This window comes from Nesoenas mayeri, assembly GCF_963082525.1.
Source record: "Nesoenas mayeri genome assembly, chromosome: 8".
NCBI lineage: Eukaryota > Metazoa > Chordata > Aves > Columbiformes > Columbidae > Nesoenas > Nesoenas mayeri.
Window position 1 is genome coordinate 6,337,459 of NC_137554.1, and position 19,068 is coordinate 6,356,526.

The following is a 19,068-nucleotide window of genomic DNA, read 5'->3' on the forward strand; positions in this document are numbered from 1 at the left end:
CCCCCCACTCCTTGCTTTCAGTATTGTCAGAGCATTATAAACAGCTGGTAGGAGAATGTTGTGGCTGGTGGCTGTGAACGCCTCTGACAGTTTTTAGGTGTGAGTTTTGTAGATCTTGGCTGAAAGAATGTGAGTGAGGTGAGTGAAAATGACTTGCCTGGAGCAGCTATGCGAGCTCAGCCCCCATGCATCATTCAAGAAGTAGCTGGGCAATAGCCAAATGTTTCAGTCTAAAGACTTTTTCCCAGAAGGAACAGTTTTCAAACAAGATCTGGGACAGGTGTTTTGTGGGGTGTTAAAGTTTATCATCATCTAGCAAACATTGCCATCCCCCTCGCTCCAAATTTCCACAGCTCCGCTGATGGCCACCCTTGTTTCCTAACAATTCATGGATTCTCTGGCAGACTTTTAAAAGAAACAAGAAAGTTGTAGCTCAGTAGGCCAGAAACCAGCAGTGATTGTTTAGGTGAAAATGTCTTGCTATGTGGATATTCAAACCCGTGTGAGTTGACATTGGTGCTCACTACATTTCCTTTAACCTCATTAGCACTTCATCTTGCTTTCCCAAGCATGATGGTGGAGCGGTTAGTTCACCTTAGAGCCTTTTGCTGGGTAATTCATCAAAGTGGCAGATGAAAGCTTAAAGGAAAATGCATGTAAATACTGCATTAGGAACCTTGGCTCACAAAGGCATGAACATTTCTACCCATATCATTAGCTCTGGATTACAATCTGTATATGTGAAAGAAAATGGACTGTTGTTTGGGGAAGGTGGAGATACAAAGCTTACTGATTGTACCATAACGCAAATTGTATGGTTTAGTTATTTTGTCTTTAATTAAAAAGCACTTCATCATTCATTAGCTGTTCTCATAGAAAATAAGCTCAGACTGCAAACACTTATTACCTTCAGAATTAAAATCTAATTACTTGAGCAAAACACCCCCTTCAAATGCTAGGGGCCAACGCATTTTCAAACGGGGACTGAGATCATCTCAGACTTGGGTTATGTTTTCTTTTCAGCTTTAGAGTTTTCAGCTGTGCGTCACAGCACACTGATTTGATCATTTGATTCCTATATACATGCAGTTCATACTAATTGTAACTATATGTCACCATAACTTCTTGTCAGTGCTGATAAACCCACCTGTGTCTGTAATGGTGTGAACAAGGAGCTGCCGTGCAGAGCCACGGGGTTGATCTTGAGGTGCCAAGGCCTTCATTGTCAAAGATGGTTTGGTTGCCAGTGATTGTTTTTTGGAGCCAATGAATACTGTCACCTCCTTGGTACAATACAGGGCCAGTGCCACAGGGCAGGAGATGACTCCTTTCAGCATGGTGTGTCTGAGTGGGGCCTTTGGAATCCACCACGCCTGTTACTCACCAGGAAGGTATTGGAGGCCACTCTTTATGGCTAAGGATGAGAATAAAATTCTGGTGGACATCCTTAGGGAAGAAGATCAGTAGATCCAAATGATCATGAACCAGAATGGCCTTCCCAAGCCCCTCAGACTGGTGAGCAACCACAGTTCAGTCTGTTTGCCTTTTTAATTATTTCTTTTTTCTTTTTTTTTCTTTTTTTCCAAAGAAACCGTAAGATACACACTCTGTTCTGTAACCTGATGTTACTGGTCTTAAATACTGCAAGATACTGTTTCATGGAAGGCCACCAAGGCATAGCTTCAGTCAGTCTTTACCTTCAATTAATTGTATTCTTGTTAGAAAGCAGCACTTGGGGGATACTGTTGACCTTTGCACCTTTTTAGTTCTCATGCTGAGCAGCAGATACACTTACATACTTCTCTTATTCATATCTATATTGGTGGCATACATCAGTAACATGATTTATAATGCATTTTCATTTTCATGAAAGCTTGTTTTACTCTCCTGATTCCATTAGGTCAGACGCTCACTGTACAGGCACCTCCTGTTCCATTTTACTGTGTCACTTTTAAATGTGACCTGACAAGCTAGAAAAAGTTCAGTGCTCCAGCTCAGCGTCATGTAAAATAGACGCAGATGTTAATGACCAGCTCTGGCTGTTGACCCACAAAGCAGGTACAGGAGCATGGCAGCGGTCATGGTGTGGAAGGACTGGACCAAGGTGTAACTCCCTTTAGCAAAACGTCCTGACCCCAGTGTTGAAAAGCTATTCAGACTTGCGCTCATGAGGACTTACTTACAATTCAGTATTTGCTGAAAAAAACTGGAGGAAGAGGACTCAAACAATACTCTGATTATAGCTCATTTATGGCACATGGAAGAAGTACAATCCTGTGCAGCTGGGAAAAGTATAGAAGCTGTTGTGATTACTGTATATGGCACAGCAGTGGAAAGGAGGATTTAAACAGTGGACTTAGCTCCACAGGGGAACTTTAAGGGCTATACACCTATACCACATTTTCCCCGTTACAAAAATCTACAGGTAATGCAGCCCAAGTTATTTGGGGAGAGTTGCTGGGTGAGATTCACGTGAAGTCCTCTTGAGATGTTTACTGTAAAATATGCCATGTTCACGTAAAGTACAGTTATCATGTAGTGAAAGGGAAGATGTTTATGACTAATTTTGAAGCATGTCTGTCTTTGCAGCCTTTAAAAATGCACTGCAAGAGTTGTGCGTTGGTAACCAGCTCTGGACACCTTCTGGGAAGTAAACAAGGTGACAGAATCGACGAGACCGAGTGTGTAATACGAATGAACGATGCACCTACTCGAGGTTACGGAAAAGATGTTGGAAACAAAACGAGCGTTCGGGTCATTGCACACTCCAGTATTCAGAGGATTTTGCGGAATCGCAATGAACTCTTAAATATGAGCCACGGTGCTGTGTTTATCTTCTGGGGTCCCAGCAGCTACATGAGGAGAGATGGTAAAGGCTTGGTGTATAATAACCTGCAGCTGATGAATCAGATACTGCCTCAATTAAAAGCATATATGATTTCTCGCCACAAGATGCTTCAATTTGATGACCTTTTTAAACGGGAAACTGGGAAAGACAGGTAAGAACTTATGTGGATACATTTGGGGGGGTGCCATACAGTAGTAAAATAATGTAGTTTATATACACCGATTGCAGATCTGCTCAAAGGGACCATCAAACCCATTAAATCCTCTGCCTCCTGAGCTATAATGTGGTATGACAGGCCAAATAACATCACTCATAACATAGGTAAAAAATACGCATCAAAATAATTTGTATGGAGTATTGCCTCATCAGGTTAGAATACCAGAATCTGGATGTACTGTTCATATAGCTGAGGAGGTAGGAGCTGTGTAAATCTCACTTTAGAGTAATATACCTGGAAGGTTTTTTTTAACCAATTCTGAAAAAAATCAGAAGGGATAGGTTATGTTTTCTTAGAGAGGAAGTGCCATCGTTCAGTGAATTATAATAGCTGTTTATTGAATTTAAGCCTTCTTGGAACAGTGTAGCTGTAAAGCTTTTTGTAAAACAAATACACATTAGTCATACGTTAGGTGCTTCAGAACAGTTGATCTTATATTTCCAACTGGGAAAAGGGAAGTTATTATGATAGTTACATCTTTATGAGACTGTTTATGATTTGTAGGCTGATCTTCAAATCAAATTTTTAATAAGCGACCCACTGCAGGACTTCAGCATTTTCACATATAATGTTCAAAAATGGGCATTTAAACCAAAGACTTCCTAGCAAGAAATACATTTATTTTAAATGAACTCCTTCTTTTTTTTTAATGTATTACAGACACTGCTGTAAAAATGTAACAGGGTCCCCACTGAAGTACCAATGAAGAGTTAGGTTTATTGTGCAGTAACTCATTATGAAATTTTGTATCTAACTTCATGAATACTCACACATAGACACCAAAGCCTGAAGCTGATTCTCTTCGAAGGAGGGAGGACTCAGGAGCACAGACTTTATTTTTCTGGGCTGCACAATGAAGTTGAACCAGTGTTACAGGAATCTGTTGTATCCTCGTAGCTGACGGCAACTCTGTCTTTGCTTGGCATTTGCTGTCTTTGTCTGTCATACCACACATGGTTTCCTTGCAGAGTTCTGTTCAGTTATAGTGGATCAAACTATGTATCTAAATTCTTGACCAACTCACACTAACACTAGAGCCCACAGGAACTTGGTCAGTTTCTTACCATTAAAGGTCCTTTGCATCCTCAAATCAGTGCTTGTGAGTCTCTGCCAGACTGTGCCAGAAGGAGAAGGATAACAAGGGGTGAGAAGGTTAGAATCTATGGGAATTAAGTATTTGAACCTTTCAAAAAAAGTGCAAAGGATCATCTGTATGGCCAGTATTTACAAAGGCATTATAGTTAACACAGCTGTAGTTGCACTGTACCATGGGCCACCATCTGCCCTGCGGGTCAGACCTGCACACACGGAATGCACACAGCTGCCTCCTGCCCAGGATTACTTTGCCATTGTAAGACTACACATGCAGTCCCGAGTTTTGAGGAACAGCTCACCCACTCTGCTTCTGTCTGGCCAGTTCTGCCATGAGCAGCCAGGGTCCCATTCCTTTCCTGACACTTGCTGTGCAATTTTGGGCAAGCTGCTCGTTCTGGTTCTGGTTCTGCATCTCCTATGCAGAGCAGGAGGCCTGTAGCTGTGTATGGGAGCAGAGCATTTCTTTTTCTGCACGGGCAGGCTCAGTCTTGGCTCCTGGAACAGTCTCAAGGCATCTGAGACATTAATGACATTATAACAAGTTTATAGTGGACTCATTCGTGGGCACCCTGAGCTCCCAGTACAAATCAAGGGCACTTGGATCCCAGCGAAATTCAGCCTCATGAACAGCTCCTGTTGCTTTGAAGAAATTGCAGGCTCTGCTGTGTATGAACCGCTCCTTTTGGAGGGCACATCCAGCGTACTTGAAGAACTAAGAAGATTAAAAAGGGAGATGAAAATAAATGAATAGGCAGCACAGAAAAAGAGAGTGAGGATGAAAAGAAACACAGGTAGGAAGGAATTTGTAAGGGAAGAAAATGTATGTAGCCATGGGAGTAGGAGCAGAACATTGTACAGCCCAGAATGTTGCTGTTCCCTGGGAGGTTTCTGCCGAGCTCTTGACATTAGTGCCTGCAAAAAACAAAGGAGGGAGAGAGAAGCCTGATTGCGAGGTTACAATAATCAAACCATTCATTTCTGTATTGAAAATGATGAGAAAAAAGGTAATTGGAGGTATTGTGCTTTTCAAAAAAAAAGCTGATTTTGAAATGAAGGGAAACCTTCAGAAAACATTGTCAGTTAAATAGTATGGTGAATGACAAAGGCTGCAGAGCAATATACTTGGTATTATAAAGTAACCGTACTTGAAAATAACTTTATAATTGAATAAGGGTACATTAAGAAAATATGATTCAGAACCAATATTACAGTAATTAGATAAAGGAAGCATAAATGAAATAACTGCAGGAAGAGTATTTCCATAGAGATTATAAATGAGATTTTGGTGGAGCAGAAAGGCCTTTAATTGTAATTTAGTGTGCACTACAGAATTATCAGCACAGTGTGTTAGTTCATCGTGTAAAAGAGTATCTGATAATTTCCCCTAATAAGCACATGACAGTTCTTCATATTCTTTCATTACAGCTGATTAGGTATAAAAACAGTGTTCTTTTGTTGGACCCTTGTTCAGATCTTTTATGAAAAGACACTGTAACCCTGTTTGTATAGCGCTGTCCTACACACATGGTATTTAAAGAGGCCAAAGTGGCACTTGAGTAAGTTTTTAAATCTTTCATTGTTTAGCTTTTAAGCTAGTTTATTTAAGTTCATTTCTTCTCCTATTAATGGAAAACGCTAAATTACAGCATAAGTGCAAGCAAAAGAAAACTAACTCAGCAGACAGTGGAGCCAGGTTGCCCGACCTGTGCAAAGCCCAGTCAGTTTGGTCATGTCGATATAACTGCTCCCTCCGTTTTGGAATGTGAGGTCGCAGGCACTAAAACAGTGGCCTTGTGGCTCCAGAGTACTCTGAGCCTGAACGTGGTCCTGAATTACCCACATATGTAGGTTCAGAAACCCCCAAGTGGGAGAAAAGCGAGGTTTTTAGGCTTTTCCCTACATTTCCCTTTCCTACTAATTTTGAGTCAAGATTATTATTTACTGTTTTGGATTGTTGCAGTGCCTGAAGGCCTCTGCTGAGATTATGACCCAGCTATGACATGGTGACAAATCACACCACCACCTCCCAAGCTTAAGTGCAAATTCAGAAAATAAATAAGGTCTCATCATTGGAACTAATGAGATGCTTAAATCATGTAATTCTCCAAATGCTAGCTTAGCCTGAAAGCCTTTATGTCAGGAGCAGTAAAAATGTACTTTTCGGGAGTTCATACATTACCAGGTTACCCACATAGGACAGGACAAATTACCCAGGCTCCCCAGCATCCTTCAGGCATTTTTGGTTAAAGAATTCCCTTATGTTTAAAAAGCCTTTTAAGCAGCAAGCACTGATACCACCACCTTTTTTCTTTTTCCTTTGCAATAGTCTAATTTAGTGAGGCAACGGGAAACCTCGGTACAAGGCATTTCTCAGTCTGCCTCCCCCTGCGCCTGTAGGTGAAGCTCTGCCAGCTCTCCTGGGCACCGCCAGGGAGCCAACACAGGACTGGCATTTGTGTGCATGGGCCAGGCAACCAGGTACCATCGGTACCTCGCTCTTACGCACCCGCGCAATGACAAGCAAATGCTGGGAGGAGGAAACATCACTGCTGCCATCGTCCTGAGCACCTGGTGTGCACGCTCCACTGAGTGATTACAGATGTCTATAGGTTACTAGTGGAATGAAGTTTCAGTCACTTAAGGTAAACTTACCAAAAGGTCAGCTAAATATTAACATTGCTGTGCCCCAAATTAATTACAGCAAGGGCAGTTTCTGCATAGAGCAGTCCACTGACAGAAAACACTAGCGAAAACCATTAAAGGATAAACAAGCAAAGTAGTCTTGGTTGCCCAGTTTTCCGCAAGAATGAAAGAAATGCCCAGAAATTGCTTCAAGTATCTCCAGAATTATTTGTCAGCCTAGAAACTTAATTATGTTTTTGCTTTCAGGAAGATCTCCAACACTTGGCTTAGCACGGGCTGGTTCACAATGACTATCGCATTAGAGCTCTGTGACAGGATAAATGTTTATGGCATGGTGCCACCGGATTTCTGCAGGTAGGATTTATTTTGGAACTGTTATTAGCCAACAGGGTTGAATGTTGCAGATAAGTATCTGAATCTTTTAGTTTTGTTCTCTGCAACATGTGTTCAGTGTTCTTAAAGCAATTAATGAACATGTCCCAAGATCTCGTTCTGAAAACAACAAACAGCATTTAATCATGTTATATAAAATATTTAAAAATTTTGTTTGTAGTGTGGGAGAATTAATCCATCTTGTATGTTTCATTTAGTCTCTGAATATTTATCAGCTAAAAGTAATGCAATAATTGGCATGAAATTAATCTGAAAAAAGGAATACTGGAAAACATTCCTTTTAATTTGTTTTTAGTTTCTTCCCGGTTAATGGAGGAATGTAGTTCTCACAGTGACTGCCTTCTGAACTGAACTTTCTATGCAACTCAAATTAAGATTGTTGTTACCTCTGTCCCATGAAAGCTCATCTTCCAGTAAATCAGCTTCCTAAATAATCCCCACCAAAATTTGGACCTGCAGAATAGACGACCAGTCCTGTAATCACCCCATTTGGTCATGCAGGGTGTGGGTCACACGTGGTAGCAGCAGCACACAGATTCTGTCACTGGAAGCTACGTGACCCTTCACGCTCTTGTGTGAAGTAACAGCTTGTGCACATTTTAGGGCTGCATTGTGCCCCCAGCTGTATTCAGAACTCAGACCCAAGGTGCTGGTTATGGATCCAGGACAGAGGGAAACAATCTTCAGGACTTGTGGTCCTGGACCAGAAGTGTTAGCCACATGATTTAAAACACTGATCCCGCATAAATTCCTACAAATGCGCTTTACATCAGCAATCTTTATGCTGACTTAAGTATCACCTGTCCATCCATTGCCAGGCCTAGCACTCTGGCCCTTGTCCTGATCCCATTTGCACTGTGAGGTGACCCAGCAACACGCAGAGCTGGTACTGGCAGTCCGGAACGATGGCATTAGTGTAACGTTCCATCACCTGCTCACAAATCCCTTTCCCTAAGAAGCGCTTGCTTGAATTTTCTATTGCAAATGCAGTGATCTCACTGAAGTCTGGTTCCCCGAGTTAGTCAAATGCCTTTCAGGGGCAAGGGGAGCAAGGCTGCAGTGATAGCTTAGCTCATCTATCAAAGACCAGGACTGCTTTGACTTTCTTCTAAGCACTGAAAAGGAATATTTAGGAATCTGCATTTGTCTTGGGCATAAAGTAGAAATCCCTGAAGAAATCACAATATAAAATGTCAACACTAAATTCCACTTTGTGAGAATTTTCTACAAATTATAAGAAAACACTGGTGGTAAGTGCTTTGATGTACTGCCAGATTTCATCATGAATTCTCCAAGGAAAAGAACAAACTAGATCAGATATTCCAGACAACATAAATACCTTTGAAAGCGTTTCAGTTCCCCTGTCATTTGAGTTGGCCAAGACACACTTCTTCAGCTTCTCTAAGTAGCTGGTCTGTCCAACTCCACAAGTGGCTGGATTCCCATGGCACGTGGAGGTAATTCGTAAATAAACCGATGATCTAGAAACACAGAAGACAGCAATTCACTGCAATGCTCAATCCTGACATCTCAGGCAAGATCAGATTAGGTTAGATATAGACTTAATTTTTAAAAAACAAGTGTTTTTAAGAGGCTAAAATGGTCACTGAGACCTTATAAAAGGCTTTCATAGAATTGATACACTGAAATCAAATGGATATAATATTAAATTATAACACAAGAAAGGCTATAATCAATCGTGCCATTGATAGATGTAATAATATTTACAGTCTGCATAAAAAAAATCTTAAAGATACACTTCGCTGGTTGTAAAAAGGGAAAAGGTCATTTCTTAATCCAAAGAATATAAAGTGTCTTTACTGCAGGTTTGTTCCCCAGATATTAAAGGGGAAAAGTCTCCATGCCTGGAAGAAACTATGCATGAAGATGAATGAAGAGGAAGCTCTTGCCGTAAATTACAGTCAACCTTCCTGGTTTGTTCTTCAGCCACTCGTTAGGAATTCTGGTCTTCCTTGCAGAGAAACAAGACAACAAAGTAGAATAGCAGAAAGAAAGAAAGATTCTGTCATTTTAAGCCATATCCCCTGGTTTTCAGTCAGACAAAATACAAATCTATCATTAAAAAAAAGACAAGACAAACAAACCAACCCCACAACAACAAACCCCACACCCCTCTCTTGTGTGTGTGAGATGCTTACAGGTACTTCATTTGCTGTACAACTAAAGAATCGTTGAGATTTTAAAAAACCCCTCTCTTTAGTTCTATTCAGAATTAATATCACCAAATTTACAGCTTCAGCAGCTACCCATTATTTTTTAAGTATTAATTTGTGGAGTAAGTAATGAGTGTCGGTGATCACTGTCATGGAACTAAATTAGTATCACATCTGTAATGTGAAGGACATCTCAAAGGTATCATGAATATCATACTGTTGATTCTGCTGCAAATTATTATCGTAAGATCATTAACCAAATTGCTTCCTACCCTTGCAGGAAAAATAGTCTAGTGAAGGAGTCTGGAGTACAGACTAAAAGATTCGTCACTATTAATTGCAACGACGTGTTTTAGTTTCATTTCTATTTACTTTCACTGGACACTGATTTTTATAGCTAAACTGGAATTGGTGACCCGATTAGTATAAATTTCTAATACTTTACAGCAAAGCTATATGTAATATTGAATCCCTTTACTTTGCTACAGACTCGTGCTGTAGTAAGGGTTGATGGCTTTGATATTGCTCTCCTGCTGTTAAATACATTTGACTTGCACATTGCAGAATAAGATGAAAGCTTGTGCTTCCGTGCACATTGCAAAGATTTTGGAGAGTGTGTGCAGCCCTCGCTCTTTTGTCACAAGACAAGCCATCTTGCTGTATTTCCAGTGCCCAGGGATGCAGTCCCAGCCTTCCCTGGATCCAGCTCCCGGTGGGGCCTCCTGTGTGCGCAGGACTCGCTCCTCAGCTGGGACATGGAGGACATTCCTCTTGCCTCCCTAGGTCAGCAGCCAGGTTGGGGTGCGCAGATGATGGCACCGCAATTCCCGACGGCCCTGCAGTGCTGCCGCTGTTCTGCGTGGCTGCTCAGCAGCATCGCTGGGAAGGACGCAGAGCAGCATTAATGCAGTTTGTAGTAACCCCGTCCACTGGCCTGGCGGCAGGGAGAGGCAGGTACCTCGCACACAATGAAAACTCAGGGTGTTAGTGAGAAGAGCAATCTTCAACACCCCCCCTGCTTTGTGGGCCTTCTGGAACCCACAGAAACTTACAGCTTAATTCTGAGCCTTTTTTAAACTCATACGAGTAACTTTTGCTCCAATTATGGAGTAACATCATTTTCTTATAAAAATCTCATTTGACTGCCAGGCCATTCCCCATCTGTGATAATTTGTCTGAAAATTGGCATTTGAAATCCTTTAATTTATTCCTTTGGGCACAGCTTTTAAATCTAGTGTTTTCTTACCTCCCTCTTTTCCCTCTCAATTGCTTTAAATGAAGTGCAAAGCAGCAGTTGTTGCTAGTTACATTTCCTGGGGCAGATGAGGGGCTTGATGGAAGAAGGGGTGCTCACAGTAGTGCAGACTGTATGGGAGGGTGATGCCTTTTGGTCCAGATGCCTGGATCGCACCTCCTTACCTGAATAACTTAATAACAAAATGTGTAAATGACTTGGAAAACAGGGCTAGTATGGAGGTGAAAGATACGGGATCCTGAGAATAGAAAGGCAAAAAATTATCCAGAAATCTTCATAGTCCTGGCACAGCAGCTTGCCCATCACTCAACATACTAATGACACTTTGTTCACCCTTCTAAAATACGAGTTATTTTACAAAGCACATGAGTACATATAGTTTTAGTGGTTTGATTTATAATGGCTCCTCATTTGGAAAGGAAGAGGTTGGCCAGAATGTGATATGGGCTGGCCTTGTTTTTCTGCCTTGTTCCTTTTGAGGCAAACACAGTTTGCTGTATTTTCAGATTTCACTGTGGGTGGATCCCATCTGTGGGAAAATGTGCATTGAAGTGGCAAACAGCACATGAGTGACATTGGGTACAAGCACTTAGAGGGTTGCGGTGCTGCCAGATCCTAGGCAAGAACATCAGCATATTTTACAGAGGAACTTTCCTAGATTCCTCCCAGCTGCGATATTAATATGCATGCAAAGTCTGACAAAATACTGATTAATGTCCAGTATCAGTCAGTGATAAAACAGCATCTGTTTTAATGTTAATAAATGAGGTGGCAAGCAATTTCCGTACAGAAATTACTCATGCATTTCATTTGCTGGTGACACAAGCTAATTGCAGAGTTAGAAGATAACACAGTACAGTTAATTTGGGTTACAGGGTAGTTACTCAAGCCAGAGTTCACATCCAAACCTTACTAGCATGCAATCTAGGGAAATCCAGAACTCCCACAAAAGGAGGAAGACTTTAGACAAAAGTTTCTAGGTATCTAACTGCATAAAATGCAACACTTGGAATTTAGCCTCCCACGGGCCAGGCCCTGTGCAGCAGCTGCTCCGGGGCTGTTTCTGATGGGATGTTGCACAAACTACAGTGGCTCATTAAAGGCTGCAGCTAAGAGCATCCACTTAGGATACCTGGTGTTAGCTTCAGAGCCTTTGATGGAATGTGGAATCCCTGGCTACAGAAAAGAAATCCATTGCTAGAATATCCACTGGTAGAATCCTGGTAACATAAGAAACGAAGCACGTCCTGGGAGGTACAGACTTGAAAATGTTGCTTCAAAGAGGTAACAGAAGTGTGTAACCTGAAATAAATACTAAGCAGAGTGATGGAGAAGACGGAGGACCATTACCAAGCCTTCTCTCTTTCATCTCTCCCTCTGATCCACCTACCCCCTGTGCCTGTAGACTGCGGGGTTTGTGCGGAGAAAAAAACTGACCAGCATTCCTATTAGAGAAATCTTATTCAAGTTGTCACTACCATCCATTATTGCTAATTCAGCGTAGAGCAAAGGAATAGGGAAGAGACATCCAGCGAATCATTTCCTGCAGCAGAGGGGGATCCCAGCCAAACCCACCCGGGTGTGAGGGCAGAACTGGGCCCTCAGCACTTACCTCATTTCCACTGCGTTTGTTCAAAGTCTGTTGGAGATAACGATTTCAGCTTCACTAATCCACCATCAGCACAGATTTACCCTTGAGACCACTTCAGCTTCAGTGCAGAGAGGAAGAGCAGGCTGAACGAGACACAGAGGCCTATTTGTTCAGTAGTTCTTAAGAAAAACACAAATCACATAAATGTATCTTGTTAAATTTACAGTAACCATACATATGATTTGTTGAAGAGATTATAACAATTGTCCAATGTATCAAAAAAGTATGTGAAAAATTAATTGAAGATTTAGATCTAATAGTTCTAGCTAAAAAAAAGAATTAAATTTCTATATGAAGGGTATTTTGTACTTTACAAATACATTTTTTCACTTTTTACTTTCTTATGTATTCCAGTGAGAATATATATAGTAAATTTAGAATCCATCTTATTCTAGAAATGTACCTTTCTTGTTATTCTGGTTTTGTAAGATTGATCACCGTGTTGTTTTACCAGGAAGCTAGATTGATTGAATTAAAAACGTTAATCTAGGGTACAAATGGAAAGCAGCAGCAATATCATGCATTACCACTGCATATACAATACGGATAATGGTAAAATAAGGAAAAAGCAGAGAGTTGTGGAGGTGACAGAAGTACACAGCAAAAATAATGACCAGGACAGAATACTGACAGATTGTGGATGCATTCAATTGAAACCGAGCTTAAATATTAGCTCTTCAAAATGAAAATAATCAACTCTGTATTAGAGCTGACAGCTCTGAATCTGCATGAGATTTCTTGCTTTGTGCTGCAGTTTAATATAGAGCAGTTCCAAGGCTTCGCTAAATGGTCATATTTGGATTAACTTTTCTGCCACTACAAAATAGTGTGTTGGAAGCAGCTGTGGAGATGGGTACAACTGGGTTATTGTGTCTGGGACAGCTGTCTCTCTTCAAATTTATGACAGAAACAGCTCTCTGAGTTCTTGTCAGCCCACAATGCCTGTGCCCAAAGTTAAAACATAATGAGTACGGCTTAATGTAGACAATAAAACAAAAGGACAATTAATCACGCTGGCTTATTATAATACACGTGTCTTTTGCAGAGTGTAACATCAAAACACCGAGGTTAAAACTGCTAAAATTTCCTTTATCCTAAATAACTAATTGGTCTTCAGAGTATCCTGTGTGTCACCACGAGTACTGCATCTCCTGCTGGTTAATGCCCATGGGCTCTCAAGGTCAGAAGGATACTATGGTTGAATGGTTTTAATTTCTAGCTTAGATACATGAACATTGCCACTGTAACATCAAAAAGAACTCATTTGTGCATCAGATGTTTGATTATAACCCAGCAACAGCAGATGTGTCACTGACCTGGCAGACAGGCTGGCGGAAGTCGTGCACTCCAAACCTCGATGTGCCGCAGACGACCACCTCCCCTCTATCCTCCTCTTCCCTTGCTTTCTCCAGTTTGGTAAATACCTCTGCAATGGTTGCTTACAAATCACAATCCAAATATAAGTCTCTTTTAACCAGTTTGCTTCCAATTTCAGAGTAACATAGCCCTGCAGCACTCTCCCTTGGTTTTGAGCTATTGCTGTCCTTTATTTAACCGGGAGGAGGGGATTAAAGGGTTGCAATAGAAAGAGCAAAGAAAACACCTTTGCCCTGTGCCAGTTTATTAAATATGCAAGAAGAATACAGCAACCTAGAAATTTGGTTTAACTGGGAGAAAAAGTGGATTTAAGCTCATCAGCTTATTAAAGATAGCATCTTTTCAATCAGTAAAAAAGAACATCTCGGGCTTCCATCTATTTTCTTACTTCCACAGGGATCCTAATCATCTTTCAGTACCTTATCATTACTACGAACCTTTGGGACCTGATGAATGCACAATGTACCTTTCCCACGAGCGGGGACGAAAGGGCAGTCATCATCGTTTCATCACAGAGAAACGCGTGTTTGAGAACTGGGCGCGGACATTCAACATTCACTTTTTCCAACCAGACTGGAAACCAGAACCGCTCACTGTAAATCACCCTGAGGTTAAACCGGTGGTCTGAGGGATGGATGCACAAGATGGGAATCACGGTCACCTACTGTACCAGCCTTTGGGTGCTGGAGCTGCTGGGACAGCGGGGCAGCCTAGAGGAGGAGAAACGGGATCTGCAGCTGACAACTGCAGCAACATCAGGAAGTTCTGATGAAGGAGAAGCGCATATCAAGAGTACTTTCTGTCAAACTGTGCATTAATCCAGTATATCGCCTTTTGGGGCCACCTGACTTCCTGTATGTGTATGTGATTTGTGAAGAAACTCGAGTATCATTAATGGATGGTTAACTCATTATGGTTTTTTAAAATACAATGCCACTGAATTTTCATAGTGAAAACTTACGGTATTTATTTAATGGAGGTTTTTATGCAACCTAGGCCAGTATTTTTCTAATTCACAGTTACGTGGTTGTTTATCTTTCATAATCTTTCAAATCCAAAATGAATATTGCTGATGGTTTGAAAGGCCTAGCTTTTTATTTATAAAACTCGTTTGAAAAATATGATTCTATATAGCATGTAATTAATATTTGATCTGGAAATGTTGCATTTCTTTTAAAAATCTTGGGCGCTGTTCCAGCCTAAAGCCTTTAACAGCGAGAATGGTCCCATTTACATTCCGACATCTCATGTTAATATGAAAATGATAGTGAAAACTCTGTTTGATATTAATGTGCATTTGCTGCTGTGCTATCAAGCTGCTGTTTTCTAATAAGAGGTGGGAGGAAGGAGGGCAAAGTTTATCCAAAGAAGCCACTGGCTCCAGCAGCATCCTTTCAATTCAGAGAACAGCGTAAGGCTGGAGGGTTGTGTTGCTGTTTTGCCTTCTGTGGTCCTGCAAGAGGCTGAAGGAGCAACGCAAACCAGGTAACAGCTGCTTGAAACAACACGACCAAATTCCCGAAATCAAGAAGTTACACTGCTAGGTACTACAATACCAGCCATACTAGCCAAAAGATCACAACGCTGCACCTGCAAAAATCTCTGCCTTTCGCTGTCCCGAGATCATCGCTGATCTCAGAGATTTTGGACTGTGTTGAAGTTGGGATGTGAGGAGAGTTCCGTGAGTACAAAATCATCCCCTTTAAAAGAGTGAAGTTACACTCGTGGGTTTTTTGGTGAAGTACACGTGCATGACGAGTCCCTGCTGCCCAAGGGGACAGACAGTGCTAGTGCTGTATATGGAACCTCACAGTGTGAATTACCGGGCTACATTTGGCTTGTGAATAAAGAAGATTTCAGTAACAGTCTTATTTTTCCTTTTGCCTCAAAAATATTGAATCTCTCGTTTCCGTGAAGTAATCAGTAGGAGTAACTATTGCATGAAACATTATACCTCAGGTGACAAAAGGTCTCTCTCATTAGACGCATACTAATGCTAGAACAAAGATATAACCTTAAAAGGTGTAAATCCAAGAAGCTGAACTTCAGAGGTGATACGTAGAACTGGCACCAAACTCACTTAAAACCCATGGTCTTCCTCTTTCCCAAACTGGATAGCAGTAGCTGGAGCTGTCCCACAGATAACCCAGGTCTGGGGGAAAGAAAGTGATCTGCCCTGTCGGGGGGCAGAACAGTGTTACCCCTGTAACACTGCCTGGACCTCCAAGAGCCACTCGTCTTGCTGCAGCCCCCTCCCCACTAGCAGAGAGCAAGAAACTGTGACCTATTTTGCCTTAAAGTTACCTTCCTGGCACACACCGCTCAGCATACACACTGAATGCAAAGCTCTGCTATTGCCAATTGCTTGTAACCTGCCTCTTGTCAGCTGCTGTTTAACTCTTCCCCCTTTCAGTGGCTGTTTTACTCCTTCTGCTTGAATTCACAACATTCTACAAAGAACAGAATGGATTTTGAACTAGCGGAAATGCAAATATCCCTTTCGGCATGTGTCCTGGGGTGTGCATCCAGCATATATTGCTCCAATTGATGAACTCTGTCAAATTGATTTACAGATCATTTCTAATGCGACTGCAGGAGATGGCACAGATTGCAGTAGGTCCTCTGATGCCGCCATCCCTTTGTTATTTTGTTAGTGATATAATAATAAAAAGATCTTTTCATTCTGAAATAGAGCTCCTAGTTTTTCCATTAATCGAGGGCTGCAGGATGTTTATTCTAAATGTTTTGTTATGTTATTGTTAAAAACAGATCGTTTTAAAATAGATTTCACGGACCTACCTTTAGCATTGAGTAGAAACACAGGGACTTGCCAGACTCTCTTGTGCTCGGTACCTGTCTGCAAGACTGGTCAATACCAAGTGGATCAGATGAAGCACTAACAATGCAAAAAAGAAACATGGGATAAAGTGACATTAACTGTCCTAACAGAGTGAAGCTAAGGATTGTAAATATTCCTTCTTCAGTTCCTGTTAATAACTATGTGTTCTTATCACCCTAACACACATCCAGTCTTTTAAACAAAACAAACACAAAACTCACTTTAGTCTCATCAACGTCCTATGAAGTTTCAGCAAGTTCCCCAATTTAATTACAAAAAGCATGAAGGAATATTTTCTAAGAGTAATTCACACCTGCGTATATAAAACTCACTGCAAAAGGAATTTGATTAAGCCGAGGAAGCAGTGAGTTTTAAATAGGATTGATCACGCAGATTTATGTGGAATATAAATCCAGTCCAAAAGCACAAGTTGTAAGAGTGCAAAAGTAATGTAAATAATTTTTAAAGTGCTGCAGTTTTAATTTCCAAATTACTAATGTATTTTTCTACAAAAGCACAATTTTTGAACTACAGCATATCCTGTTACATTTCTGCTTGAAGTGAGGTTTGATGGCCTAGTTATAAAACAAACAGATTTATGACAGCAAATGCTGTCAGGCCAGAGATCCATAGTACAGGTAGGCACGGCTGCCGTTCTCTGGTTTATGCTGTCATCTTATACTTTTCACTATATTTTGATCGATTCACGATCTTCAGTGCACATCATTTCACATATTAAAAACTGTTGCAAAACAGTGTTCACACACATCAGCAGTTTTAAGATCTATGTTACGTTAGTTCTGGACTCCTTGCATACCTTATGCGTTCATGCTTGGCTTCATCAGAGGAGCTGTTTTTCATCTTGAAGAACCGCAGCTCTTACGCCGTGAAACACGCAACTGGAATGGAGAGCGATAAAGAAAATCTCTCTGCGCCTAGAACAGAAAAATGCGACTGTTGGTTTCTGTTGTTTTGGCACAATGGTTGCAAGATGCTCAGCTGACACCACGACAATGCAAAGCAAAAACACCACGCACTGTGAGAGAACTTCCATGCAAAGTGCTGAAGCACCTCAGAAGGACAAGTTAATACCGTTTATTCCTTACCCAGAAATAGGAAAGGGGAGGCTAAGGAACTTAGCACTAGATTTTAGCAGAGATTCAGGCCTGCCAACAGCTACTCGTGGCTCTAGACAGTAGAACACTCAATGGCAATTTCAGATATTATATATACAAACACAAAACCAGAAGCATAAATTGATACGGTTATGCAGGAGGTGCTTACCTGGGTCTTGTCCTGCAGTATTTCTCAGGCAAACTTCACAGGAAACTGATTTTTACCCAAAATATCTCTTAAGGAGGCAAGGACACAATAATATAAATTTAGCTGGAAGAACACTGGGAAATGGGGTGAGTGGAATCTAAAGAGTAAGGAATAAAACACAGTTTGAACTGTCTAGCGGTGCTCCCCTGGAATACGAAGATCAAAGGCCGGAGCTGACAGTGGAACGTTGTGGCTCAATAGCACCAGTTGTCCTGCAGAAGTTTCAGTGTTCTACAAATCGAAAACTCTTGAAAAATTCCGCAAATCACCTCTGACTAATGAAAGTTATTTTATTTCATGCAAGGATATGTAATATCGTGTTCAATTAAAAACATAGCTGAGGGATAAAAACCAAAACACATAAGGAAAGAGACAGTTAAACAGGGAAAGAGTGCTGGTGAGAAAACATGTAGCGCAAAAGAGAAGGGTGCACGGGAAAAGTACAGAAACCTTACAGGTAATGATACTTCAGTTCTCCTGGTGCATCAGTTAATACCGATGACTTCTGAGTGTCCAGCTGCCTCCTGCAAGCCCATATCACATGTGTAAGATTTTATAAGGAGAAAGAAGAAGGAAAAACAAAATGGAAGACAATCTCTTTCTTAAACCAGGAAATATGAAAAGGCAAGAGTCTAAGATGGTGAGAAATTCCTCTGTACTGCGGCAGAAAAGTATAAAAGTCAAAGGACGTTTTATAGACTGGCTGTAAAATGGCTCTGCTTATGCTAAATACCATTAAAATCACTAGATTGGTAAATGTTTTCTGCTCTGACTATTACAACAAAAGATGAAATGTCAAGTGATAGCCTTTGACCACCGCGAGGACGGAGTTCCAGCATCAGAGTGGAAACAAAGCTGGTGACTGTTGTCACGGGTCACTGCAGAGGAGGCCATGTGGCCAACACGCGTGCGGACACGGGCTGTGTGCAGCGTCTCCGTCCCCTCTGCGGGGTGGCCGCCAGGGAGCTCACAGCTGTCACAGCACACATGGGAGACATTGCCTTGTGTTTTCTGTCCAACACCGGAACAAGCCACCAAACTACTCAGCACATCATCAGCACACAGCACCTTTGTTTGCTGGGGAGCGCTTTGACCGGGTGTTGTCTTCAGAAATGGGGAAGACAGAAAGACAGGGAACTATAGACAAGCCTTCCATGAGAAGCACATTTCCCGGTGGGTAGTTTGTTTGGTTTTGTCTGTCACCACTCAAAAAATGCAAAAACTATTATGCTTATTATTGTGTTGAAGTGATG

The 19,068-nt window shown here is 41.3% G+C and overlaps 1 protein-coding gene across 1 annotated transcript in view; it reads left to right on the plus strand.

The window, feature by feature from the left end:
- The window catches only part of ST6GALNAC5 (ST6 N-acetylgalactosaminide alpha-2,6-sialyltransferase 5), a gene marked incomplete at both ends in the record, with an annotated part of 68,458 nt that extends 54,177 nt beyond the window's left edge, over positions 1-14,281 (plus strand). Inside the window, 3 exons of the mRNA XM_080348383.1 lie at positions 2,590-2,999; positions 7,050-7,157; positions 14,050-14,281. Of these exons, the coding sequence (XP_080204509.1) occupies positions 2,590-2,999; positions 7,050-7,157; positions 14,050-14,281 (750 nt within the window). The remainder of the gene's footprint in view (positions 1-2,589; positions 3,000-7,049; positions 7,158-14,049) is intronic.
- Positions 14,282-19,068: the final 4,787 nt, after the last annotated feature.